General features: G+C 45.2%; 1 protein-coding gene across 15 annotated transcripts in view; it reads left to right on the forward strand.

Annotated features, from left to right (window-relative positions):
* SHANK3 (SH3 and multiple ankyrin repeat domains 3) overlaps positions 1-26,952 on the forward strand; it is a 703,681-nt gene that overhangs the window by 216,913 nt on the left and 459,816 nt on the right. For all 15 annotated transcript variants that reach the window (XR_010600169.1, XM_065589968.1, XM_065590128.1 and 12 more), the window contains 4 exons: positions 13,020-13,171; positions 13,610-13,777; positions 15,387-15,503; positions 20,272-20,349. Coding sequence is in view for 14 of the 15 variants with exons in the window: in XM_065589968.1 (XP_065446040.1) it covers positions 13,020-13,171; positions 13,610-13,777; positions 15,387-15,503; positions 20,272-20,349 (515 nt within the window). In the remaining variant the exon portion in view is untranslated. The remainder of the gene's footprint in view (positions 1-13,019; positions 13,172-13,609; positions 13,778-15,386; positions 15,504-20,271; positions 20,350-26,952) is intronic.

The following is a 26,952-nucleotide window of genomic DNA, read 5'->3' on the forward strand; positions in this document are numbered from 1 at the left end:
TGCCCATTAGAACAGCGTTTCTCAAACTGAGGGGGGTCTCGACCCCAAAGGGGGTCATAAGACTATTATAGGGGGGTTGCAAAATTGGTTGCTGCTGGCTGAGCAGCCTGCTGTGAAGGCAGCATTGCCGGCAGCAGCAGCAGCAGAGAAGTAAGGGTGGCAATACCATACCCTGCCACCCTTACTCCTCCGATGCTGCTGGCGGGCGGTGCTGTTTTCAGAGCTAGGCACCTGGGCAGCAGCCTCTGCCCTCCGCTCTGCCTTCACAGCTAGGTATTCCATGACAACAAGGCCATATTGATTTTGTCACTTCCCTAAGCAACAGCCTTGTTGTCATGGAATGTGGTCTATCACCTTTGTAGTGTATTGTTGAAGTTGGACAGCCTTCACTCTAACAGCAGGAAAAAATAGGTAGCAAAAATAAAAAATATACAGTATTGTAATTTCTGAAATAAGCAAATTAATTTTGTTAAAACAATTGATCGTTGTACGTGGCATGAAGAGGGGAGCTGAAGCCAACCTAGATGGTGGAGAACAGGAGTCATAACTGCAGTAAAACAACCCAACCCCCCCTTTCACCCCACCCCCCAAATACTGCAGTTCTTATTTGGCATTTGGGTTTATTTACACTGGCTCAGAAGACAATCCAAGTCCCCAGTGTGTTCTGTGCAGTGAAGTTTTGGTCAATAACAGCCTAAAACCAAATAAACTCCGGTGACATTTACAAACAAAACACCCTACACATGTGGAGATGTCTGTGGAATTTTTGGAAAGAAAACTTCATGAACTTGAGCAACAAAAACTGTTATACATAAATGAGAAACCATGACTGCCAAAACCCTGTGTGAATGCATCCGACGAAGTGGGCATTCACCCACGAAAGCTTATGCTCCAATACATCTGTTAGTCTTAAAGGTGCCACAGGACTCTCTGTTGCTTTTTACAAAACCCTGGAGGTGTCTTATGCTGTTTCACTTTTAATCTCCAGGCAAAAAAGCCTCACAACATTGCTGAATCTCTCATTCTTCCCACAGCTAAACAAATGTGTGAGATTATTGATTGGCAAAGATGCTGCTGCTCATATGAGCTCTATTACATTATCAAACGATACAGTGAGTTGTTGTATTGAGACTATGTCCAATGACATGCAACAGCACGTGGTGGAAAGGGTTAAAAAGAGCAAGTTCTTTACATATTGATGAATCCACCAATGTTTCAGGAGCAGCACAGTTACTGATCTACATTCGCTACATTTGGGAAACAGAAGACTTTCTTTTCTGCAAAGCACTGCCAACATATATGAGGGGAGAGGAAATATTTAAGATCCTTCACACCTTTATAATGGGGGAACACATTAACTGGAACAGCTGTGTAGCTTTCGCAGCATCAGTGCAGATCGCTATGTCTGGTACCAAGGGTGGGCTTGTTGGCAGACTTAAAGAAGTGGCCCCAGAAGCTCAATGGACACACTGCATGATCCACAGGGAACCTCTGGCTGGCAGGAACGTGGATCCTTATGTTAAATCAATTTTGAGTCAAGCTGTAGCAATCGTTAATTTTATTAAAGCAAAGCTGCTGAATTCCTGACTTTTTAACAGTCTCTGTGGAGAAATGGTATTGGAGAATCAGCACTTTTTACTACACACAGAGGCTCACCGGCTGTCGCGGGGAAGAGTTCTAACCCGGCTCTTTAAATTCAGAGATTAGGTGCATTTGTTTCTGATTGAAGTGGATTCTACCCTGAGGAAGCATTTAAGTGACATCAAATGGTTGGCAGCACTCTCATATCTAGCAAATATTTTGGTGTTTAAATTCATTGAATGAGTCACTACAAGGAAGAGAAACAAACATTCTCAAACTCAACGACAAAATTCATGCCTTTACTAAAAAACTGGATCTTTGGCAATAACAAGTTAACAAAAATTTTCAAATGTTTTGTACACTGAATGATCTCCTGGAAATTTCATCCAGTGATGTCACTGTTGGAGATATAAAAGAGCACGTAGCTGAACACCTCTCTACAGTGAACAGGTAGTTGCTGCTTGGCATTGGGTGCTACACACCTGAGGTGACAAGGCATCCCCATAGATCCGTACTTTGATAACTAGTTTCCAAAAGCACCATTTCCCTAAGGGATCCAGCGGGTCCTTCAGACAGCATTTGCCTTTTTTCCCGTCTGTAGGGCCAAGTCTAAATCTGGAGAAGGCCTTGTGTTTGCTCCAAGTCCGAGGGTGGAATTCATAGGAGCTGTCCTGGACTCTGTCACACGTCAAGGCTTCTCCCCAGCTTCCCGACACGCACTGCCTCGCCCAGTCTCCTTTAAATAGGTTTATGTTTTTCGAACATAAACAAACCAAACACAAAGAGCTGCTCAGCTCCCCCTTCTCAGCTAGCTCCCTTCTCCTTCTATAGCACTGGTCCCAGGGCTGCCTTGCTGAGCTCCAGGACCCCACCATAGGAATTAGTTCTACTCTGTTGCTGCTCTCTTCAGGCACAGCCTGTCCTAATGACTCCCTCCTTCCTGCCCCTGACAGGACATTATAGCCCCAGGTGTAGCCAGGCCCCCTCTAATTGGTCAATTCTCGCTCCAGGATTGAGCATTGCTGTTTCTCTTTCTCAGCCTCCACCTGAACCCAGGCTAACTCTTGTTCCATACCTACAAACTGCTAAATAATCTTCCCTCCTCCAGCTTTTGTTGAGTCCTCTTAAGCTGCTCCCGCAAGCCTTGGGGATGGTCGGGAGCTCTCTCGGCCCTCTTTGCTCTGTCAATGTATCATGAAGGGGCAATAGTCTCTCCAGAGTCAGGACTGACTACTTTACCCCGGGGTGCGTCTTCACTGCAAAGTTAAATGCTGTTACTTACACTCAAGTTAGGCTACCCTGGGTGACAGCAGCTGCACTGTGAAATGACATTCCAGCTGCTGGGTCCAGATCAGGGCTGCACTCACTCACTCAGGTGAGGCACTAAGACCTTGGGGGCATATCCCAGGGTTCTTAGAGCTGCAGCAAGCTGAGCTACTCTACGAATTCTGTGGGAGAACTCGTCTGTCATTGCTGAGTGCACATGGGGAATTCTGGGAAGGATTCGCAGTACTCGAGCGGTGTCTGTCCACTTGGCAGGGTGGTCATGCTGCAGCTGACGAGTTGTGCTATGCAAGCTTCAGCCTCTACCTCCTGGCAGGCCAGCCAACTTGAGGGAAATGCACCACATCACTCAAGGCTAGCAGTTGTGTGTGTGAAAGGGAACAGAGTCAGGGGCAACGCTATGAAGACAAGCTGTGGTAGGGGCTAGTTATAAGGCTGATTTTTGACACCCTTCCACCATATAACTGTTTTTAAATGTCCAGTTAGTCCCACTGACAACCAGGACAGGTTCTGAAAAACAGGCGTAAATGGAATAATTTTTCTTTATTTAAAAAGCCTTTAAAGAGCTTATTTTAAAATTTATTGCAAAATGTCTATTTTATTTATGTCCCTCTATCTGCCTGATGAAATCCCATTACATCACAAATTGAAACCAATACTAGATTTTTAGACTGGGTTGTGCAACAGGTTGTTTTCAAGAGTAATATTAATCATGTTTAAGATACTGCCATTAATCAAAAATTAGATCCAAGTCTCTGTTGTAGGCTGGGATGGAGAAAAATGAACCAGTGGTGAATGCATTGTACTGTGGCCAGCAGGGTGCAGGGAGAGAACGAGTGAAGGCAGTTTTATTCATACTGAAATTATAAAGGCTGCTGGACAGTATTGGGCGGTGCTAGTCAGGGTCTCTTACATAATGTGGGGGCAAGTAACAGCTACTTCCAGGGCAAAGGTAAATGTGGCAAAGACTGAAGAAGCTGTGGTAGTGGGTAGGTGCTCTGCTGCACACCTAAGCTCTGTCACAGGAGAGTGTGGAAATCTGCAAGGTAGTCCCCTCCTCCAGCAAGTTCTCTGGTACTGCTGGTCAGCTGTGCCCCACACTCCTTGCCAGCCATAGCACATTCCCTCTTCCCCCCACCATTGCCTACAGTCTGCAGGAGCCTGGCATGGAGCACTCAGGAGAGAAATGCATATTGGTTCATTAACCACTGGAATAATTTACATAGGGATGTGGTGGACTCTGTTACTTGGAATCTTTAAATCCAGGTTGGATGTCTTTCTAAGAGCTATGCTTTAGCTCAACCAGAAGTTATGGCCTTGATGAAGGAACCACTTGGTGAAATTCTGTGGTCTATGTTCTGCAGAATTAGATGGAATAGAACAGGGGTTCTCACATTTCTTTGCACCACGATTCCCTTCTGACAACAAATATTACTACACGACCCCTAGAGGGGGGACCAAAGGCTGAACTCGCTTGAGCCCTGCTGCCCTGGGCGGGGGGCCAAAGACAAAGCCTGAGCCCCGCTGCCCCAGGCAGGGCAGCCAGAGCCGAAGTCCAAGTCCCGCCGCCCAGGGCTGAAGTCCTTGGGCTTTGGCCCCAGGTGGTGGGGTCGGGCTTCAGCTTCAGCCCTGGGCAGTGGGGCTCAGGCTTCAGCTTTGGCCCCAGCCCCAAAAAGCCTAATGCCAGCCCTGGCGACCCCATTCAAATGGGATTGCGACCCACTTTGGGGTCCCGACCCACAGTTTGAGAACCGCTGGACTAGACGATCCAAATGGTCCCTTAAAATCTTTTAATCTAGTTACTTGGAACCTTTGGCTGACAAATCAGCGACACCTATTGAACTCACTTCAATGTGTCGGGTGAATTATGAACAATTCATTTGCACTCAACCAAAAGTGTATGCTGCATTGGTTGTCATACGTGACATGGCGCTGTGTACATAGGCGCCGACTTCTGCTCCCGCCGGTGGGTGCTTGACCCCCCTCTGCCCCTGGCCCCACCCCAACTCGACCCCTGCCCCGCCCCCTCTTGCCCCCGCCCCGCCCCCATTCCAACCCCTTCCCCAAAGTCCCCACCCCAACTCCACCCCCTCCTGCCCCTATTCCGACTCCTTACCCAAATCCCTGTCCCGGCACCGCCTCTTCCCTGCTTCCTCCCCTGAGCGCGCCATGTTCCCACTCCTCCTCCTCCCTCCCAGCATGCCACCAAACAGCAGGTAGGCGGAGGGGTGGGGACGCGGCATGCTCAGGGGAGGAGGTAGAGGAGGAGGTGGGGCATGGGCGGGAGGAGATCTTGGCTGCCGGTGGGTGCAGAGCACCCACTAATTTTTCCCCCTGGGTGCTCCAGCCCTGGAACACCCACAGAGTCAGCGCCTATGGCTGTGTAGTAGTTTCAGCCACAACTACAGAGATACTGATGTCATGTGTTGCTTGTAGGCTGTGCATGTCAGGGACAGATTCTTCCTATGACAATGGCAAAAGCTACGGGCGCATTATAGGAAGTCTCTTGTCTCTCTTTAGTGAGGTTGCAACCAGGCTTCCAAGTCAAGGCTGATTTATCATCTTGAATTAATTTAGGGAAGTCCTCGGGCCAGGTCCCCTCTGGCCTTATGATTTATGAATCTATGCTTGTAACTTGGAAAAACAGCTTCATATTTTCTAAATGCTAAAGTTAACTCTCAAGGGGAAGTGGATTTTTCCCTTCTGATAATATGAATGAAATTGAACATATTCATTCCAGTAGGAGAGATTATAAAATAGTTTCTGCTGCATTTTGAAGTGTCTCTGATATTTTCTGTGTTGCACTATATATATTGAAAGCTGAGTAAAGCCAGACCTTGGGAATCCCTTGGTAAATAATTTTCAGCATAGTCTTGAAACAGTCATGTTTTATTAACACCGGGGTAGCTCCCTCAGTACCCCGTTAGGAGTGGGGTATGGTTGTTCTGGGTGCTATATAGATATACAAGTAGTAGTAGGGGCTGCCTGCAAAGAACGTGCAATCTAAAGAAAAGATGTAACAAATGAATGTGACAAACAGGAAGAGGGTTGGGGGAAAGAAAGGATGATAGGGTAGCAGTATTGAGGCCTCTCGTTAGCTGCGTGCTCAACTTGATGGTTCTAAATCCTTTGCAAGTTTAAATAAATAAATGTCAGCTCTCCCCAACTGATATTCAAGCTGCCATTGTTAGTTGGTGGATTTCTTCTGTGCATCACAGCAGAGTTGGTATGGAGGAGGGCTTAGAAGAATGCTAGTTTTCAAACAAAAATATATTTTCTAGGGCTGTCAATTAATCACAGTTAACTCACGTGATTAACTCAAAAAAATTAATCGCCATTAAAAATTAATCGTGATTTATCGCACTGTTAAACAATAGAATACCAATTAAAATGTATTAAATATTTTTGGATGTTTTTCTACATTTTCAAATATATTGATTTCAACACAGAATAGAAAGTGTACAGTGCTCACTTTATATTTATTATATATGCCCTGTAAAAATGATAAAAGAAATAGTATTTTTCAATTCACCTCATATAAGTACTGTAGTGTAATCTATTTATCATGAAAGCATAACTTACAAATGTAGATTTTTTTTGTTACATAACTGCACTCAAAACAAAGTAAAACTTTAGAGCCTACAAGTCCACCAAGTCCTACTTCTTGTTCAGCCAATCGCTAAGACAAACACGTTTGGTTACATTTACGGGAGATACTGCTTCCTGTTTTTTATTTACAATGTCACCTGAAAAAGAGGACAGATATTAGCATGGCACTTTTGTAGCCGGTGTTGCAAGGTATTTATGTGCCAGATATGCTAAACATTCGTATGCACCTTCATGCTTCGGCCATCATTCCAGAGGACATGCTTCCATGCTGATGATGCTCGTTAAAAAAAAATGTGTTAATTAAATTTGTGATTGAACTCCTTGGGGGAGAATTGTATGTCTCCTGTTCTGTTTCACCCACATTTTGCCATATATTTCATGTTATAGCAGTCTTGGATGATGAACCAGCACATTTGTTTTAAGAACACTTTCACTGCAGATTTCACAAAATGTAAAGAAGGTACCAATGTGAGATTTCTAAAAATAGCTTCACCACTTGAATCTGAAGTGCTGTCCAAAATGAGAGCGATGAGGTGTGGAGCATGCTTTCAGAAGTCTTAAAAGAGCAACACTCAGATGTGGAAACTACAGAACTCGAACCACCAAAAACTAAAATCAACCTTCTGCTGGTGGCTTCTGACTCAGATGATGAAAATGAGCATGCATTGGTCCACTCTGCTTTGGATCATTATTGAGCAGAACCCGACATCGGCATGGACACATGTGCTCGGGAATGGTGGTTGAAGCATGAAGGGACATATGAATCTTTAGCACATCTGGCATGTAAATATCTTGCGATGCCGGTTACAACAGTGCCATGTGAACGCCTGTTCTCACTTTCAGGTGACATTGTAAACAAGACGTGGGCAGCATTATCTCCTGCAAATTGTAACCAAACTTGTTTGTCTGAGTGATTGATTGGCTGAAGTAGGACTGAGTGGACGTGTAGGCTCTAAAGTTTTAAATTGTTTTATTTTTGAATGCAGTTATTTTTTGTACATAAATTCTACATTTGTAAGTTCAACTTTCATGATAAAGAGATTGCATTACAATACTTGTGTTAGGTGAATTGGAAAATACTATTTCTTTTGTTTTTATAGTGCAAATACATCTAATAAAAATAAATATAAAGTGAGCACTGTACTGTGTTGTAATTGAAATCAATATATTTGAAAATGTAGAAAACATCCAAAAATATTTAAATAAATGGTATTCTAGTATTATCACGATTAATCATGATTTTTTTAAATTGTGCGATTAATCGCGATTTTTTAAATCGCTTGACAGTCCTAATATTGTCATAATTAACATTAAAAAAATAGCAATGTGTCTCCATCATCAAAGCTGACAGAGAGAAAAGCATGCCGATGGATAATATTTTCAGCATCAAAGCCCGTAAAATGAGTCCCCCTTCTTGCTAGAGAATAATCTACCTGTGAACAACTTTTACATGGAAAGTGTTATACAAGGATCATTTTGGACCTACTGTCCTCTTCACAGGAAAAAAATATACATTCCAGTTGGCTGGAGAAGGGAGATTTTCTAGGAGAATTGACTCCTGAAAATTTTGAACTTCAACACAATATGTGTCCTGATGGTCCGAGTTCTTCTCTAGCTAATCAAGAGTAGGGTCCCTGCTCTACATCCCCCTCCCTTCTGACTAAGTCATGTGATGCTTCTCAAATCCTCAAAGGAAACTACACACCGTATAAGCTCAGCAGACCCAGTCCATACGATACTTCTGAGTTGTTTTGGGGCATGTGATGTTATAAACAGAAGGTTTTTTATCACATGTGGAATTATGCCCATAAAGGCCGTCACCTGTGTCTTGGTCGGGTTAGCACAAAGCAGGTTCTTATTGTAATAAATTGAGAGGTTGCTCAGTGTATGTCATCTGTTCTCGAGAGCAGCAAAATCCTTCTCCTGTGACGTAATGCATAGATCATCAGCAAACATAAAGCTCCGCGTATTGCTCTGTATGGGCTGGTGATTGGTATATCTGTTGAAGAGGATTGGTTCCAACACACTGCCCTGTGGGAGGTCATTTCATTGTTGTCTCCAGTGGGTCTGTTTTTTGCACAGTTTTACGAAAAAACATCTGTTCTCCAGAAGAGATTGGATGAGCTGCACTAGGCAGTCATTGTGTGTCATATTGTAGACTTTGCCAAGCAAGTTTTGGTGGTTGACTGTATTGTATGCCACTGATCGATCTATGAACATAGTGCCTGTTATCATCCCTCTCTCAAGTCCATCTTCTCTGTGCTGAGTGATATTTAATATTTGGCCAGTACAGGACTTGCCTGATCTAAATCTAGCATGTTCGGTATTAGATGCTGTTCGATATGAGGTGAGAGGCGATAGAGAATTAGAAGAACCAGCTTCGCGTCAACAAGACATAGGTGACGGCCTTTCACCTACACCAACGAGAAGCCAAGCGGAAACTAAACGTCACCTGGGATGGAATCCCACTGGCTGATCACCCAAACCCCGTCTACCTGGGGGTGACATTGGACTGGACACTTTTCCTCAAAGTACATGTAGAGAAGATAAAAGGGAAAGTTAGCACCCATCAACAACATTCTCTGAAAATTGATCACCTCAGTTACTTTGCGAACCACTGCTATTGCCTTGTGCTACTCCTTAGCAAAGTATGCATATCCAATATGGAAACAGTCTGTCCATGCTAAGAAACTAGAGTCTGTTCTAACCAACAGTTGTCCTGGAATAACTGGATATCTAAAGCCAACACCAAAGGATAACCTGTACTTACTGGCTGGCATTGCACCACTTGATCTCAGGAGGAAGGTAGCAAGCCAAAGGGAAAGATCATGGCAGATGGAAGATCCAAGGCATCCATTATATGGTCATATAGGAGTAATCAAACTCCTTAAATCGTGAAAGAGTTTTATAACCAGTATTATGCCTTTGGATACGAAAGCTGGCAAGGCACAACTGAGGTTACGGAAGGAAAGACTATGTGCAGTCGGACGCACTGAAATAGATGTGGAACCCGAGAAAGACCTTCCCAGAGGGGACCACACCGACTGGTCGATGCGAGCACCACCTGTGCAAGCAAACTGGTAGATCAAAGACTAATATGATCAAATGGGGCTACTCTAATGACACGAATATATGTGAGTGCAGTGCAGACCATGGACCACCTGCTCGTTTGCTGACTCTTTGGGGAGACCTGTATGAAGGAGAACCTCGCTGCAGCGATGGAAAGAGCCATCACTTGTCCATAGTTCTGGTAAAACATCTAGTTTGTGACAAGGATACGGGAAGAAGATGCCCATAAACCTTTATGGGCTGAAAATAGCTCAGTACATATAGTTTTATGCACATAACACTTCATACAGTGAAAATACTCCAACACGTAAAAACTTATGCAAAGAAATACTTAAAAAATAAAAGATTAACTAACTGGTGCTGTCAGGGTAAATTTGTAGGCCCAATTATCACAACTGTAATCTCAATTGTAAACAGTGAGTGAAAGTTCACAAAATGTCACAATAATCTATAACAACAAACGTTGATGAGGAAAAAGTGTAAAAAGGAGACAGAAAAGAATGAATTAGTACAAATGAAAAAGGCCTACTGAAATAACTAAAGGACTGTGTTAAGGTGATGCCTGGTAAACAAGAAAAGTGTGTAACTGAAAATTAATGAACCAAAATTGGTGTATCAGAAATTAGATATAATTGGTGAACAAAATAATGAGGGGATGGGCTATTCTTCCCATCACTCCCTTTGGAGTCCTAAGAGAAAAGACTTTGGAGTCAATCAAAATCAAGAAGAGAAACAACTGCAACTCTGGCTAACTAAAAGTTGGGAGAACAGGAAGGAGTGAGCTTCATGGCTGCCACTCCCACAGTCTCCTGGGGCCCTGGGATCTACTGTTACATTGTTGAGCCTTTGTCCTCCTTATCCTGAGATGTCCTGATCAGACCTGGCCAGACCCAGATGCCATTGCCACCTTCACTGACTTTGATTGAATCCCAAACATGACTTTGTCTTCTCTTCCTCCCCCATCTTGCCTCCCCCGCACATTATTGTGTGTTTTCTTTCCCCACCTTATTTTTCTTTTTCCTATTCCTCCCCTTTTGCCTTCTGTATAGTTTGCAACACTGCAGTAAGCCTGTAACCAGAAAGAGGCAGCCAGATGCAGTGCCCTAAACAGCCTGATAGTGGGAAAAGTTTGCCGGGTCTTGGAGTGGCTGATAGAATCATGTGCTTGGCCTGAGTTTCTCCAGCAGTGAGTTTGTTGTGAGTGAGAGTCAACGCCAAAGACAGAAACTGTGTTTTCTATCTTTGCTCTTCATTTCTCTTCCCTTTTGTGTGTTTTTGTCTTGTTCTGTCTTTAGGAAATGGGATTGGCCTTTAACAATGGCAGTGACAGCAACTCCAGCCCATCTGAGGGCAGGGGACTGGACTCAATGACCTCTCGAGGTCCCTTCCAGTCCTAGAGTCTATGAATCTATGAATCTCAACTAATTCTTCTCTTTTCCCCAAGGAAGATGGTTATTACCATCTTTAATACCATCTGAAGCATCCCTGCTGTTTGGCCTCACTATCACTCTTGGAAAGACACAGGTCTTTTTACAACTAGCATATCATTCCAGTGCCCCAGTACCAGCCATCTTCATCCAAGGCACACAGCTGAAAAATGTGGATCAGTTCAAGTATTTGGACAGCACCATCTTGAGTGATGATTCCCTTGATAAGGAAATTTCCTCAAGAATTAGTAAAGCCAGCCAGGCCCTTGGCCGACTCCGAACAAAAGTCCCTAGCCAACACAACATTCGTCTCTCCACCAAATTGAAGATCTACAGTGCAGTGGTTCTAACATCTCTCTGTATGGATCTGAGACATGGACTCTTTATAGACAGCGCATTAAACAGCTTGTGCAATTTCCTCTGCTCAATAATGACCATTTGCTGGCAGGATAGAGTGATCAATATTAAGATCCTTGAAAGAGCAAACACAACCAGAATTGAGGAAATGCTACTGAGAGCACAACTTAGGTGGACCGAACATGTTATCAGTACAGAAGACCACCATCTCCCAAAACAGATCTTGTATGGGGAGCTGAGGAAGGGCAAAAGAAAGAAGGGTCATCAGTATAAGCGCTTCAAAGATAACCTGAAGAGCTGGCATACAGTGGGCTGGCATTAATCTTAAAGAACTGTAGCAAATGGCTCAGAACAGGACTCACTTGACAGTCTCTGACAAGATCAGCATGCCACAGGTTTGAGCAGGATCGAGGAAATCATCTCTACGCTGCATGTGAAAGGCACCACAGAACTGCATCATCAAACATCATAGATATAGACTTCCCATGCCCTCAGTGCGGCCGACTCTGTGCATCAGGGTTCGGACTTCAGAGTCATATGCGTAGCCATAGATGAGAACTGAAACAATATCATCATCGTCAGTGATGGACTACCAACATCACCTGAATGACTGTCAGATTCGGGGTGTATGTGTGTGTGTTCCTTTTAAACACTTCGCCCAGCCAGTGGGAACAAAAGATGTTGTTAAAACAAAAGCCTTATTTAATAACTTTACATTTCATATGTTTTAATGTTTTTCCTTCTTTTTCTGTATCTTTAATAAAAAGTTTAAAAAAGATGTTTAAAGTTGTGCTTGCCATGGTACTAAGCAGGCTGAAGTTTCTATATGCTAAACCTCGAACTTTGGGCAGTAACAGGGTTGTTAACATCTTTTTCTCTTTGGGCCCATATATTCCATCTACATTAATACAACAAATCTTGGAATCTATGAGTATGGTGAAAACATTATCTAGTATCTGTGGATGCTGATTGTCATGTTCTGATTTGGCCTTTTTGATGTGGTCGCACCCATGCACCACTTCCCACTGGTATATAGCTGGGACTACATCACAAAAAACCAAATACCCCTATGCACATTGTGTTAAGTGTCTTAAAACCATAGGAGAGAGAATCTATTTCCTCCCTATATCCTGTTATCCCTTTTGCTATAATGGATGCGGTAGGTATCCTCCATCCTGCAACATTCCAGCCAACCCTGTAACTGCTCCTCACTCCTGCTTCACCCTCCCACTTCCAGCCCTTCTCTTCCCCTTTCTGCTGCTCAGGACTCCCAGGCTCACCAAAATGTGGGTGTTTGGGTCCAGAAACTGATGATGAGTTTTAAGTCAGCGCCTAGTTCAGCTTCCTACAGTCAAGGGATCTTGAAACAGTGCAGCTGCTGCTGTCTGCAGCTGGGCTGGGAGAGGCGGTGAAGGGTCCCTTTGCTATCTCCCTGGAGAAGAAGGGGATATATAGCGTCATGCAGAGCTGGGATGAGGGAATATGACTGAACTCGAAGGGAGACAGCTCATTAAAAAGGAAAGTGATGCGACCAACTACTAGATACCATTGGGGTGAAGGAATGGGCATGGGGACTTCTACCGAACTGCCCAGGAGACACCTGTGGTCAGCTAGAGGGAACTGAGGAGAAAGGTATTTCATTATGTTTCTCAGACGTTCCTCTTCTCTTTCCTGGGTGGGTGGGTACTTCAGAATGCCCTCTGACAATGGCAGCCCAGCTGGAGCACAGTGCCGAGGTGATCAAAGCGCTGAAGAATGGAGGAGCCCATCTGGATTTCAGGACTCGGGAGGGAATGACAGCTCTTCATAAGGCCATCCGGTGCCGGAACCACATTGCCCTGATGGTGAGTCCTGGGGAAGGTGAGATGTGCTGGCAAGGCCACCTGGCCCTGAAGGGGTCAGACTGGGAAGGGGAGATCTGGGGCACTGCTGTCCCTTCCACTTTCCTACTACTCCCAAGATGTATGCTGCCCTCTCCTTAAGTTACCCTGCTTTCCTGCCATCCCCCTTCCCCTCCTTTGTGTATGGTCTGGGTAGAACCTAAGCTCTCTGCAGCCAGGATGTTGTCTTCAGACCTCTCTGGAACACATAGTGCACAGCTGTTTATAACTAATTGTAAGCTGGTCACGTGAGCTCTGGGATGGAGTGAGTCCTGCACTCTGCTAGGGCTAGAGACATCTATCCCCTCCCTTCCCCTGCAGGTTTTGTACTGTATTGTTCTTGATCTTTGTAACATTCAGACCCCAGAGAAATCCCCAGTGAATCTTGCACTCTTCCTGCAGACACTCTTAGACCTGGGTGCCTCCCCGGATTACAAGGACAGCCGAGGATTAACTCCTTTGTACCACAGTGCCATGGTTGGAGGGGACCCATACTGCTGCGAGCTTCTGCTTCATGACTATGCCAAGGTGGGCTGTGTAGATGAGAATGGCTGGCAAGAAATCCACCAGGTGAGTCTAGAAGAGTGGCATGATGGAAGCCACTTAGATTAGAGCCTTATATTTTATGGTTGTCCATGTGAATGTATTCTTAAAATAGGTTATGGTTTAGGCACCCCCACAATAAATGCTTTTCTGTTGTCAGTGGTTTGGGTTTTCCCCAAAGGAGAGTTCTCCCCATACCCAGGCATTTCTGACAGCCAGGACACTCATCTCTGAGGACAGCCAGGATACCAATCGCTAGCATGGGAAACAAGATGCTTTTTACTGAATTAGTCAGTACAGAGATGCATCCATCCTGTGGTCTTCATTGCAGCTCTTTGCAGTTGCCCCTGACGCTCAGTCTGGAATCACTATATAGACCAGAGTTAGAAGGGAGAAACTACTCAGTAACCTAGAGATTCTGGCTTTCTGTCGTTGTCCTTCCCCTTCTGTATCTTAGGGCTTGTCTTCACTAGGAAATTACACTGTTAGAATAGATGGGGTTTATCCAGGAGCAGCTGATGCAACATTGACCGCTCTGGATACAAAGTTGTGGTCAGTTTTGTGTTAGTTAACATGACTCCTCAAGGACATGTTCTACCTCGATGTACGTTCTCTATACATCTCTGTATTGACTAATTACACCTCTACCCTGATATAACGCGACCCAATATAACACAGATTCGGATATAATGCGGTAAGACAGTGCTCCTGGGGGCAGGGCTGCGCGCTCCAGTGGATCAGAGCAAGTGCAATATAATGCAGTTTCACCTATAACGCGGTAAGATTTTTTGGCTCCCAAGGACAGTTATATTGGGGTAGAGGTGTACTTCGTGTCTTGTAAGCAAGACATGAGAAGTAAGTCTTCTGCTCTGCTGCACACTGATTAGGCCTCAGATGGAGTATAGTGTCCAGTTCTGGGTGCCATATTTCAGGAAAGAGATGAACATGTTGGAAAAAGTCAAGAGAAGAGCAACAAAAATGATTAAATGTCTAGAAAACGTGACTTATGAAGGAAGATTGAAGGAACTGGGTGTGTTTAGTCTGGAGAAGAGAAGACTGATGGGGGAACATAACAGTTTTCAAGTACATAAAAGGTTGTTACAAGGAGGAGGGGAAAAAATTGTTCTTGTTAACCTCTGAGAATAGGACAAGAAGCAATGGCCTTAAATTGTAGCAAGGCAGTTTAGGTTGGACATTAGAAATAAATTGCCTAGAGAGGTTGTAGAATCTCCATCATTGGAAGTTTTTAAAAGCAGATTAGACAAACACCTGTCAGAGATGGTCTAGATAATAGTCCTGCCATAACATGCAAGGGACTGGACTAGATGACATCTTAAGGTTCCTTCGATTCTATGATTCTGTGATGTAATTGTTTAGTGAAGATAAGACCACAGGAGGATGGGTCTGACTTTCGCTACAGGGTGAAAGGCATTTGTGAAAGTCTGAAAGGTGTTTTAGAACAGAATACCTATGATTTGCTTGGCCTGGCATGTTCTGTACCCTGCCATGTGGCTGTATTCACAAGCCATTTCCAAATTACTTTCAAATCTGTGTGAATGGGTCCAAAACTTTCTTGTTCTTCCTTATCGTCTTTCTCTTTCTCTGTTTCATTGTTTCTCTGTTTCTTTTTGAGTAGGCGTGTCGCTATGGCCATGTGCAGCACCTGGAGCATCTTCTCTTCTATGGAGCTGACATGACTTCACAGAATGCCTCAGGAAACACGGCGCTCCATATCTGTGCTCTATATAATCAGGTGAGGAGAGAGGCCTGAGGCACATGGCATCAGAACAGGGGATACACGACTGTAGTCACCAGGGCAGGGGGCACACAGACCAACAGGGAGGGGACATGGGGATAGAGAATACATAGGCTTGGGTATATCCTCTTGCTGTTACTCCTAAACCTAGAGTTGGAAACGAGCTGTTGGGTCCAATTTAGTTCTCTGTCCTTGGCCAATGCAGGATTGACCCGTTTGTACGCGTTATCCAGTCTAATTTGAAATTCCCCAAGGGATAGATCTCCCAGCCCTTCCCTTGGGGAGATGATTCCGCTGTCTAATACAGACCATTGCCAAGGAATGTTTCCTGATATTCTGTCTGACTTTTTCCTTAACTGCTCATAGTTAAACCCCTGGTATGCCAAACGAATGGTGAAAGAGCGGCAGGAGTAGAGGCCTCCATCATAAAGCAGAAAGGGATAGTTCCTTTCTTAATAGCTCTGGTGTCACCACATCTAGAATATTATATTCAGTTTAGAGGCCCTCAGTACAGAAAGATACGATAAACTAAAGAAAATCTATAGAATAGGAAGTGAACTGCTTGGAGGGACTTCATTCTCTGGAGAGATGATACAGAGTTTCAATCTTTTAGTTTGTCAAAAAGTTGTGAGGAAACTAGGGCTGTCGATTAATCGCAGTTAACTCACACGATTAACTCAAAAAAATTAATCGTGATTAAAAAAAATTAAATGCAATTAATCACAGTTTTAATCGCACTGTTAAACAATAGAATACCAATTGAAATTTATTAAATATTTTGGATGTTTATCTACATTTTCATATATATTGTATTCTGTGTTGTAACTGAAATCAAAGCGTATATGATTTGACTACAAATATTTGCACTGTAAAAATGATAAAAGAAATAGTATTTTTCAATTCACCTCATACAAGTACTGTAGTGCAATCTCTTCATCGTGAAAGTGCAACTTACAGATGTAGATTTTTTGTTACATAACTGCATTCAAAAACAAAAAATGTAAAACTTCAGAGCCTACAAGTCCACTCAGTCCTACTTCTTGTTCAGCCAATCACTAAGACAGACACGTTTGTTTACATTTACAGGAGATAATGCTGCCCTCTTCTTATTTACAATGTCACCAGAAAGTGAGACCAGGCATTTGCATGGCACTTTTGTAGCTGTCATTGCAAGGTATTTAGCTCTTCCAGCATCCTGGAGCACCCTCTGCAGGCTGGTGGTCTGCCTGTCCTCTGGCCCCGTGTCCCTCCCAGGACCCTGGTGCTCTTTGCTCTGGGTGCTGCCCCCTGGCAGTACCCCACAGATCTGGGTCTCCCCTCCCTGGGGAGCCCCACCCACTGTCCCCACCTTGCCTCAGTACTAGGCCACTGGCAGTCACCAACTAGCCCCCACTCCCTGGGGCAGACTGCAGTATAGGCCACTCATCACTGGCAAGGGGGGTTTGGACCTGCTGCCTTGGCCTAGCCCTGGGCTGCCCACTGCAACCCCCAGTACCTGTTGGCCTTATGCTAGGCCGCAGCCTGGGGCTTTCCAGCCTGGAGCTCCCCAGCTCCTCAGCCTTTCCCCAGCCTGGACTCTGGCCTGAGCTCCCGGCTCCCAGCCTTTTTATACAGGCCAGCTGTGGCTACTTCCCCAATCAGCCCAGCGTTTAGAGCTGCAGCCTTCTGCCAGGGCTGATTTAAGCCCTTCCAGGCAGAAGTGGGGTAACCACCCCGCTACAATGATAAAGAGATTACACTACAATACGTGTATTAGGTGAATTGAAAAATACTATTTTATTTTTTTACAGTGCAAATACTTGTAATCAAAAATAAATATAAAGTGAGCACTGTACCATGGAAGTCAGTGCTTGTGCTGTGTGCCTCTCCCTTTGGCTGTCATGGCAGTGCGGTTCTAGGGAGGGGGAGGACACAAGGCTTGGAGTAATATGGGGAATGTTTGTTTTGAGAAGGATGGCATTATAGGCCACGAGAGGGCCTTAGCTGGGAGACACAGTGGCTGGCTAGTGAATGGGTGCTAGGTTAGGAAGGGGATTTTAGTTTAAGATGTCTCTTGCAGCGAGCCCTGGGGGGGTCACTCTTCGGGTACTCAACCACAGCAGCTATGTCCCTTCGGTGGCTTAAGGCTAAGTGACTGAGAAGATGGAACAATGCTGCTATACGCTGGGAATGTGGAGGCCCAGGATGGGGTCTGGTTGCAGGCGGTTGCATTCCTCAGTCCCTGTGGTAGTTAGAAAGGAGGTACATGGTAATAAATAGGTAAGGAGACTGTGTAAACCAGGAGCAGGATGTTTAATTTTTCCCCTTTGGTTTCACCTTCTCAAGAGGGGGCGTTGTTGGGAGACAAGGCTGCTGGCCTTTGGTTCGTGATGATTAATGCTTAGTCAGGGGAAAATAAAACATCAGCTGTCTGTAGTTTAATAAAAGATAACACCCCTGGCTTCCTGTGCATGGCCACAATCTGGATGGAGGGCGTGGCGGGGCTGGTCCTGGCACAGGTGTCAGGTACCTCATGAACCCAGGGGAAATCAGCAGGGAGGAGGTGTGGCTGTGCGGAATGTATCTAGCCTACAGTGCAGAAAATCGCCCTGTCTAAAATTGGGTCTGGCAGGGTGTCCAGGCAGTATGTGGATCTTGACGTGGGATTAAGATGGGACCGGGCACTGCTTGCTCTGCTGCACTGCCAAATCATTTCATCAGCAGTCTGAATTCCTCATTACAATGGCAATGGGAACGCAGAGTTTGAGTGATCCCTTCAGTCTGAATGAAGATGAATCTTCTACTGAACATCCAGATGTCCTGGCCACCATGATGACCATAGGCACATCCAGGGTATTTACTGGTCTGACCCAGACAGCTAGCCACACGTTGGACCTAGTTTTGGAGGCAACCAGACCTTAACCTGTGCCATGGACTGATCATGTACTCCTCCGCTTTGAGACTGGGGCTCATCTCTCCTACTGAGAAAGGAGGCCTCCATCCTTGGAGATCAGTGGACCCAGAAAAGTTCCAGACAGCTTAGGAGAATCTTGTTCCACTGACAGACCATTCCTTCAGTGTTTTGGTAGGACACTGTAATACTCTTTTTCCTCTACCATTGATAAGGTGGCCCTAGGCACCCTCTTTGCTGGCTTTATTCTCATAGGTCACCCTGGCTTATGGATGATCTTCAGTAAATGAAGTGAGTGGGAACATGGTCAGAGCACTAGTGGTGGAAGTCTCATGTCAATCAGTTACAGCATAAAGATTTTTTTAAACTCTTACATTGTGCCTGTATGTCGTACAAGATACTCTGGTAACTCTGGACTTTCTCAGTTCGGTAGCTGGTCTGAGTCTCTCCCTGTGTGGGGAAATTACTTTTTGTTTTGGGGACAGAACTGATCAGATTAGGGATGGGCTGTCAGCTTCTGGGGTGGCAGAGCAGGGTCTTCAGGGAACAAAAGCCTTGTCTTCTCTGCTAGAGTCCCAGCTGTGATGCTCACTGAGGAACTGGAAGTGTTGGGAGAACTTCATCTCACAGCTTGTGCTTTGGATCCATGCCCCTGCTGGCTGGTGAAGGCCGGTGGGAAAGTGATGGGCCCCTGGCTTGTGGAGATTAGAGAGGGCAGGCTACACATTGCCCTGAAGGAAGCAATAGCACAGCCTTTACTCAAGAAGTCATCGCGTGACACTGAAAACCTTGGTGTTTTTACTGATGCAGGCTAACATGACTACCCCTTTGAAAACTGAAAATCTAGTTAATTATGGACAGTATGCTGATAACATCCACCGTATGTCCCTGTCTCATCTGACCTGAACAATGCCCTTTCCTCAACTGGAGAGAACAAGACTTGCAGCATGTGGCCAGAGAGCCTGCTGCTGCTAAGAGAGCACAAAGCTTATCAGGGAAGATTGTCGCAATGGTGTCTTGCCTTCCTGCCTGCACAGTGTGTGTCGCCCGTTCCTCTTGCTCCCCAGCTGCTTTGGGGAGAACATGAATGTGATCCCAGCGCTGACCGCACAAGGGCCTGGTGGGGGAACTCCCTAGAGGGAGCAGCAAAGCCACTCCATCAGGACCAGCCTCCCCTTGTTGTTTTTCTGGGCTGTGTAGGTTTAGAATTGGGTTTCCCCAAGATTCTGATCCTTTTTTTGTAAATGGAGTTTTCAGTTTCCTCTGTTTAGGTGGTTGAAAGACCCCAGGCACAAGAAATGATATGCTGTGTTTATTTCTTATTAAACAGATAGTGTTACATTACAGATGATTTATAGCTTGTGGGGTGGCAGTTGCATTAACTCCACAGCTGGGAGACTGGTCTGTCCAGGGGTCTGTCCCCAGGGAACGTAAGCCTTTATGGGAGGGATGGAAGAACATTGGCTTCAACACCACAATATCACCTAAACTTTGCTGTGTTTTGACAGAAGCACAGCACCCCCAAAGAGGTAGAAAGGGATGGAACATGTCCAGTGTATGATGGAACATGGAACAGTGTATGATGGGAGCACTTCCAGCCGCTGTGCCCCTGAATGCTAAGCGGTATTTGGAGGAATGGAGCTTGACTGGGTTGTGGGTGGGTAGGAGGGCAGTTCCCCTGAAGCCGTGATGGTGTCAGGAGAGGTGGAATTGGAGAGACTTGATCTAAGGCGGTAGAAGTGAATTCTGACATTATTACCTTATTTCTCTCCCTTGCAATAGGGAGCTCTCTACGCCTGAATGAACCAAGGTCACCTCTTCCCTCATATCAGTGCTAATAATTTCCTTCTTTCTTCTCTGGTTTTCTTCTCCTAGGAGAGTTGTGCCCGGGTCCTCCTGTTCCGTGGTGCAAGCAAAGAGATTCGGAACTACAACAGCCAGACAGCGTTCCAGGTAGGAGAGTATGAGGCCATCCCCCCTTTGTTGATGACGGAGAAGTGCCTTGGGGCAGTCTTGTTTTAGAGAGCACTGGGAAAGAGTATCAGTAGATAAAGCATAGGTGTGTGCCCAGCGAAGAAGGGGAGTCTGTGTCAACCATTTTCTAGTCACACGTGGGTGTAACCCTTCTGCCATGTGGCGTCGGCAGCCACAAGAGCCTGGTTCAATATCTCGGAGTTCCTCTTATCATTACAAACTAAGCCAACTTGAGCCACAATCTAGAAACCTGGGAAAACTAAACACCAGCCCATGGCACCTCTATGAGGCAATACTTCCCCACTGGCAAGCACTGACTCTGTATAGAACAAGAGAAAACTTGTACTAAGAGGAGAAGGAACACCGTATTAACAAAAACAATAATTCAAAATGATGCAAACAGTAAGTAAACACCTAGATGCAAACAGTAAGTAAACACCTGTGTGTATCTGCATCTGTTTGGTGAGACTCAGAAATAATCTGCAGATATAAAGCGGATATCCGTGGATTTGAAAGGCTCTATAAACACCCACCCTACCGTATCTCTGGCAGTGTCCTTTGCCTTAAGTTTCCCATCTTGTGGTGTGAAAGTCCAATAGCCGAATGCCCCTTTAATGTGCCCCTCCCCCTTTCACTCACTGTACCACACTCACAGTTTGTTGTCTGAGGTCAGCGAAGTCCCAGAGTCTGGGGCTGCATTCGGGGGGTTCACTTCCTGCCCCCGACGGGGTGGGGCTGGAGCATTACCTCTGCATCTGTTGCTGCTCATCACTCGCCGCCCGCTGCAGCTGCTTATCGCTGCCGCTGCCCTTTTAGCTGTGTTGCTGTTTTCTGAGGTTCCACCACCTGGCCCAGCCCTTTGTGATTTCAGCTCTCAGTGATTTCCTTGGCTAGTGGGGAACCTCACCCACACCAGGTCTAAGGCTTAGCCCCCTAGCCCAGCTTACTAGTGATTGCAGCTCTGGTCATCCTTGAGAAGACACAAGGACTCTCAGTTGAGTCTAATCAGCTCTGTCTTTAAACACTGGAGAAGAAGGGTCACATGGCACATAGATCATTTCAGTGGAGTCTCCCCCCTCCCCACACTTTTATTTGTATTTGGCAGCATCTTGCGCTCGCACTCACCCACACACCCTTAGTGAGTGACGTTACAGTTAGGGTGACCACACTCAATTAGGACATACTGAGTACAGTTCTGCTGCACTTTAGTCATACAGTAAGGATAACAAGAGTTCGCTAGCTCTGCATCCAATACTGAAGTTAGTTTTAACCCAAAACGGTCAAAATTGATCACTTTGGCAAAGCGGAGATGTCTGTTGATCACCTACACAAAGTAGGTTTGTCTAGGCAAATACAGTCTGCTCCTGGGGTCTTGTGCTCCAGTTAATCAATAGATGGCACGGGAGAGCTCATTCAGATCACTGGCTTACATGAGGATGGGGATTACTGGAACAAACTCTAGCCCCATCTTCCTTATTCTGGAACTGGTTCAGTCCCTGGAGCGACTGGGGGAGGCAGCGCACATGCACACACGGTAAATGCTGCATTCTTCTTCTTTTTACTGTTGAACTTGTAGCCCTCCTTTCACGCACTTGCTTACACACATTCAATCACATATTCTCATTCAGAAAAGACTGAAAACCATGGTCCTGATTATCAAAGATCTCCTGATATCTTTCCCAAGGGCAGGGGATATTAACTCCAACTTGGGTAGATACAGTCTGCCTCCCCAAATCCCCCTGCAGTTGCCATTTAGAAACTGGCTTCCTCATTTCCTTTTCCAGAGCGCTGTGTACAGATGCTGTAGCTTGTCTGAAGACTGTTATGTTCTACTTCAAGGTTGCTGCATTTCAATGGCACATAAAATGATTTTCATCAAGCACGAGAATCTGATTTTTAAACAAATTAAGCAAACGGTTCACACACAATGTCTCCAGTCCAATAGGTAATGTGCATGTGCAATTACTATGATTGCATATGCAGATTAGGCCATTGTAGGCAAGAGGTATGCTGATGGCTTTTCAAAGAGCAGTGAGTCTCAACCTCTTTAGCTCCGTCACCCGTGAAATGACTCCAGATCATGCAGCGACCCTTTTGCACAGGATTGTGTGATTTGGGTCACGAGAAGAAACAATGGCGGGGGGCACTGTAGAGTGGGTGATGGAAAAGATGAGGGGTAGAGTGCTTGTGAGGGTTGGTGGCTGGTGTGTTGGGGATATTTTTCTCCCCCTCTCCCCCCATCTCATCTCCCTAACCTAACCTACGCAGCATTCAGCTCCGCAAAGGTACTGCATCCAGAGACTGCAGTGTGGGCACCACAGCCTCTAGAACAGCTCTTCCTCTGCCCCAGAGTTGAGCACTGTCTGGGCTGGAGAAGTGGGGAAAGAGAGATCTTCCCATTGCTGGAGTTTGTAGGAAGTAGGGGACAAAGCAGAGGTGGGGAAGCAGCAGCAGCAGGAGGAGGGGAAGGGAATGAGATGCTCCTGTCCTGACCTCTCTTCCCTCCTGCTGTGTTCTAGTGACCTGGCGATTTTGCAGAATGTTGTTCTCAGTGAGTGAGGTAAGACCCCTTGAAGATTCCACCCACAGGGTGAGAAACTGCCCTAGGTAACCCACTGTTGTATGCAGTCTAGTTGTAGCTGTCTTGATCCCAGGATATTAGAGAGACAAGGTGGGTGAGGTAATTGTGACATTCCCCAGGGTACAGTCTGGACTGCTGGACAGCTGTGTCCCCTCAGTTCTCCAACTTGGGGTGCCTTTTACACTGTTTCGCTGTGAGAGCAACCATCTCTGGTCTGCTCACACACAGCCTCCAGCATGTAAATCACTCCCAGCTATACTGTATGAGTGCTATAGCCAACCAGCCACTCTTGAATTACACTGCAGGGCAGCGCCAGCAAACTCCCAGTCCCAGGGTTTTCCCAGAAATGTACATCTTGTACTGCCCAGCACACCCTTGGATAACACAAGCTCATAGAAAGTCCATCATTTCATTAATAGAAAATGATGTGCACAAATTCAATTTATCCCAAATGGAGTTTCCCAAACACTTCAATCCAAACACACTGGTTAGATAAAACAATAAAACAAGTTTATTAACTACAGAAAGACAGATTTTAAGTGATTACAAGTAATGAGGCATAAAAGTTAGAATTGGTTACAAAGAAATAAAAGGTAAAATGCATCCAATGCAAACTTAACAAGCTAAGTAACTACAAAGTAAAAATTTCTCTCACCACATGCTGTACCAATCTGACTGGCTGAAGTCCTTTCAGCCAGGATCCCTTCCTAGTCCAGTGATGCTTCCTTTCTCCTTCAAGTATTGTCGATTCCGTGAGTAGCGATGAAGGGAGCGAGATCTTGGGGCATCTGTCCCCCTTTCTTATAGCTCTCCTTTTCTTCGAAAATCATCTCCATCTTGGGTCCAGGAGTCAGGAGGTCTGGGAGGATGGGAACCTCCATCTGTTTCTTTGCCAAAATGTAAATTCCTTGCTAGCACTCTTTTTCCTGCCAAAGAATGGCGGCATAACCTGGTGATAATAGTCTACTTGATTTTGTTGAAATTGGGCTGAGGCGTCAGTTTGCCTTTTGTCTTTGAGGAGCTGGTTTGTGCCTGCTTTTCTAAACTTGGAACATGCCTCAGTAATGTTATACAGTAGAATTTTACAACTTTTCAATGTTGCCACACATATTTTACCAGGACAATAATAATCAGCAGATTATTCATTTTTCAAATGATACCTCACAAGGTATACCCTGAACAAAATCTATTATAGTTTTGTAACATGTGTGAACGTAGGAATACAGACCGTCACAATAATGACTTTTATTGGACCAACTTCTGTTGGTGAGAGAGACAAGTTTTTGAGCTACACAGAGCTCTTCTTCAAGTCTTGGAAAGGTATTCTGAGCCTCATAGCTAAATGCAAGAGGGAACAGATTGTTTAGCATAAGTGATTAGCACATATTGTAAGGGGCCATTCAAGGTAGAGTGGCCCATTAACACCTCTCCAGTCTCTGAACTGTTTGGATTCTGACAGAGCAGAATAACTGAACGAGAAGATGGAGATCCCCAGAGTTAGTCTGGATAGCTCTGAGAGACTTTTGGGAAACTGGCAGATTACTACATGTCTGCCACCATTTGGAATTATAGATTGAGACTCACATGTACATGTATTTTACCTGCTGTAACGTCTAAATAATTTTCTTTCCTTTTTCTTAGCTAATAAACCTTTAGTTAGTTCACTATAGAATTGAATACCAGTAATGTCTTTGGATGCAAATTGATGTGGGTGAGTGACTGGTCTCTTGGGACTGGAATATTTGTGAATTTTGGAGAACGTGACCAGCTATCACATAGTCCAGTTTGCCTGGGTGGCAAGATAGACTGGAGTGTCTAAGGGGAGAAACTGCTGAGCTTGAATTAATATGCAAACTAGATACCATTAACTTGGGTTTGAATAGAGACTGGTAGTGGCTGGGTCATTACACATATTGAATCTATTTCACCATGTTAAGTATCCTCACACCTTCTTGTCAACTGTTTAAAATGGGCCATCTTGATTATAACTACAAACGTTTTTTTTCTCCTGCTGATAATAGCTCATCTTAATTAATTAGCCTCTTACACTTGGTATGGCTACTTCCACTTTTTCATGTTCTCTGTATGTACTGTGACAGACCCAGACCAGTGGGGTACAGGAGTCTGGTAGAGGGCAAATATACTGGTCACTGGATGAGTAGTTTTCTGTTCCCTGAGTGACCAGAGCAGGGGCTGTACTAGAGTAATCAGGAATCTGCTAGAACCAATTAAGACAGGCAGGATACTTAAGACACCTGGAGCCAATTAAGAAACTGCTAGAATCAATTAGGACAGGCTAGCTAATCAGGGCAACTGAGTTTAAAAAGGACCTCACTTCAGTTTGTGGCGTGTATGCGAGGAGCTGGGAGCAAGAGGCACAAGGAGCTGAGAGTGAGAAGACATATTGCTGGAAGACTGAGGAGTACAAGCATTATCAAACACCAGGAGGAAGGTCCTGTGGTGACAATAAAGAAGGTGTTGGGAGGAGGCTATGGGGAAGTAGCCCAGGGAGTTGTAGCTGTCGCGCAGCTGTACCAGGAGGCACTCTAGACAACTGCAGTCCACAGGGCCCTGGGCTGGAACCTGGAGTAGAGAGCTGGCCTGGGTTCCCCCCAAACCTCCCAACCCCTGATCAGACACAGGAGGAATTGACCTGGACTGTGGCTTCTACCAGAGGGGAAGGTCTCTGGGCTGTTTCCCGACCCACATGGTGAATCTGTGAGGCGAGAAAATCCGCCAATAAGCACAGGACTCACCAACGTAGAGGAGGAACTTTGTCACAGAATATATATATTGTTACTATATGTTCCATTCTATGCATCGGATGAAGTGGGCTGTAGCCCATGAAAGCTTATGCTCAAATAAATTTGTTAGTTTCTAAGGTGCCACAAGTACTCCTGTTCTTTTTGCGGATACAGACTAACACGGCTGCTACTCTGAAATCTAAGGGGACTGTCTGTCACTCCATTATAAGACTATTGTAGTACTTTGGGAGTTCACATTAGATGCTGGGTGTGTGTGTGTGAAATCCAATTGTAGAACACATGACTAGTTTGAAGTCTGGCTTTAAGATTAAGTTAGATAAGTTTATGGAGGGAATGGTTTAATGGTAAAACATAGTTGTCAAGGAAAACCAAACAATGGTAGGTAAATAGCATAATGGCTAAAAGGGGTCAGGATGGAGACTCTTGCCTATATGCTCGGGGTCTTACTGATCGCCATATTTGGGGTCGGGAAGGAATTTTCCTCCAGGGCAGATTGGCTGAGCCTCTGGAGGTTTTTCGCCTTCCTCCGCAGCATGGGGCAGGGATCTCTAGCAGGAGGGTCTCTGCCGATTGAGGTCACTAATAACAGGATTGGGGACTTCAGCAGCAGAGTCCAGGGAAGGGGCGGGGACGGTTTTATGGCCTGCAGCGTGCAGGGGGTCAGACCAGATGATCATAATGGTCCCTTCTGACCTTAAAGTCTATGAGTCTATGAGTCTAAGTGTCTGCCCTGCTTTTGACAGTCTGCACTGAGGTAGGCACTCACAGTCCTGAACCACTCTAGACAGTCTGACAATTGAACAGGACAAAAGATACTAAATGTATGGCTTATTACAACAATCTGTGTAATTCACTAACTCCCTCTTTTTGTCCCATGATTGCAGAGGTGTTAACGGGCCACTCTACCTTGAATGGCCCCTTAGAATATGTGCTAACTACTTACGCTAAACAATCTGTTCAAGCTTGCATTTAGCTGTGACACTTGGGGTGACTTTCCCAGACCTGAAGAATTGCTCTGTGTGGCTCCAGAGCTTTTCTCTCACCAGCAGATACTGCTCCAATAAATACATTTGTTAATCTCTAAGGTGCCACAAGTACTCCTCGTTCTTTTTGCTCCAATAAAAGCTATTCCCCCATCTCTTTAGATAACCCCGGCAGTTTGTAGATATCCTACAGACATCTTGCTCCAAATGAAGTGATGAGTATCAGAGTCCTGTGCTCCTGTCATTGCCCATT

This window comes from Chrysemys picta, chromosome 1 (genome assembly GCF_011386835.1).
Source record: "Chrysemys picta bellii isolate R12L10 chromosome 1, ASM1138683v2, whole genome shotgun sequence".
In the NCBI taxonomy this organism is placed as follows: domain Eukaryota; kingdom Metazoa; phylum Chordata; order Testudines; family Emydidae; genus Chrysemys; species Chrysemys picta.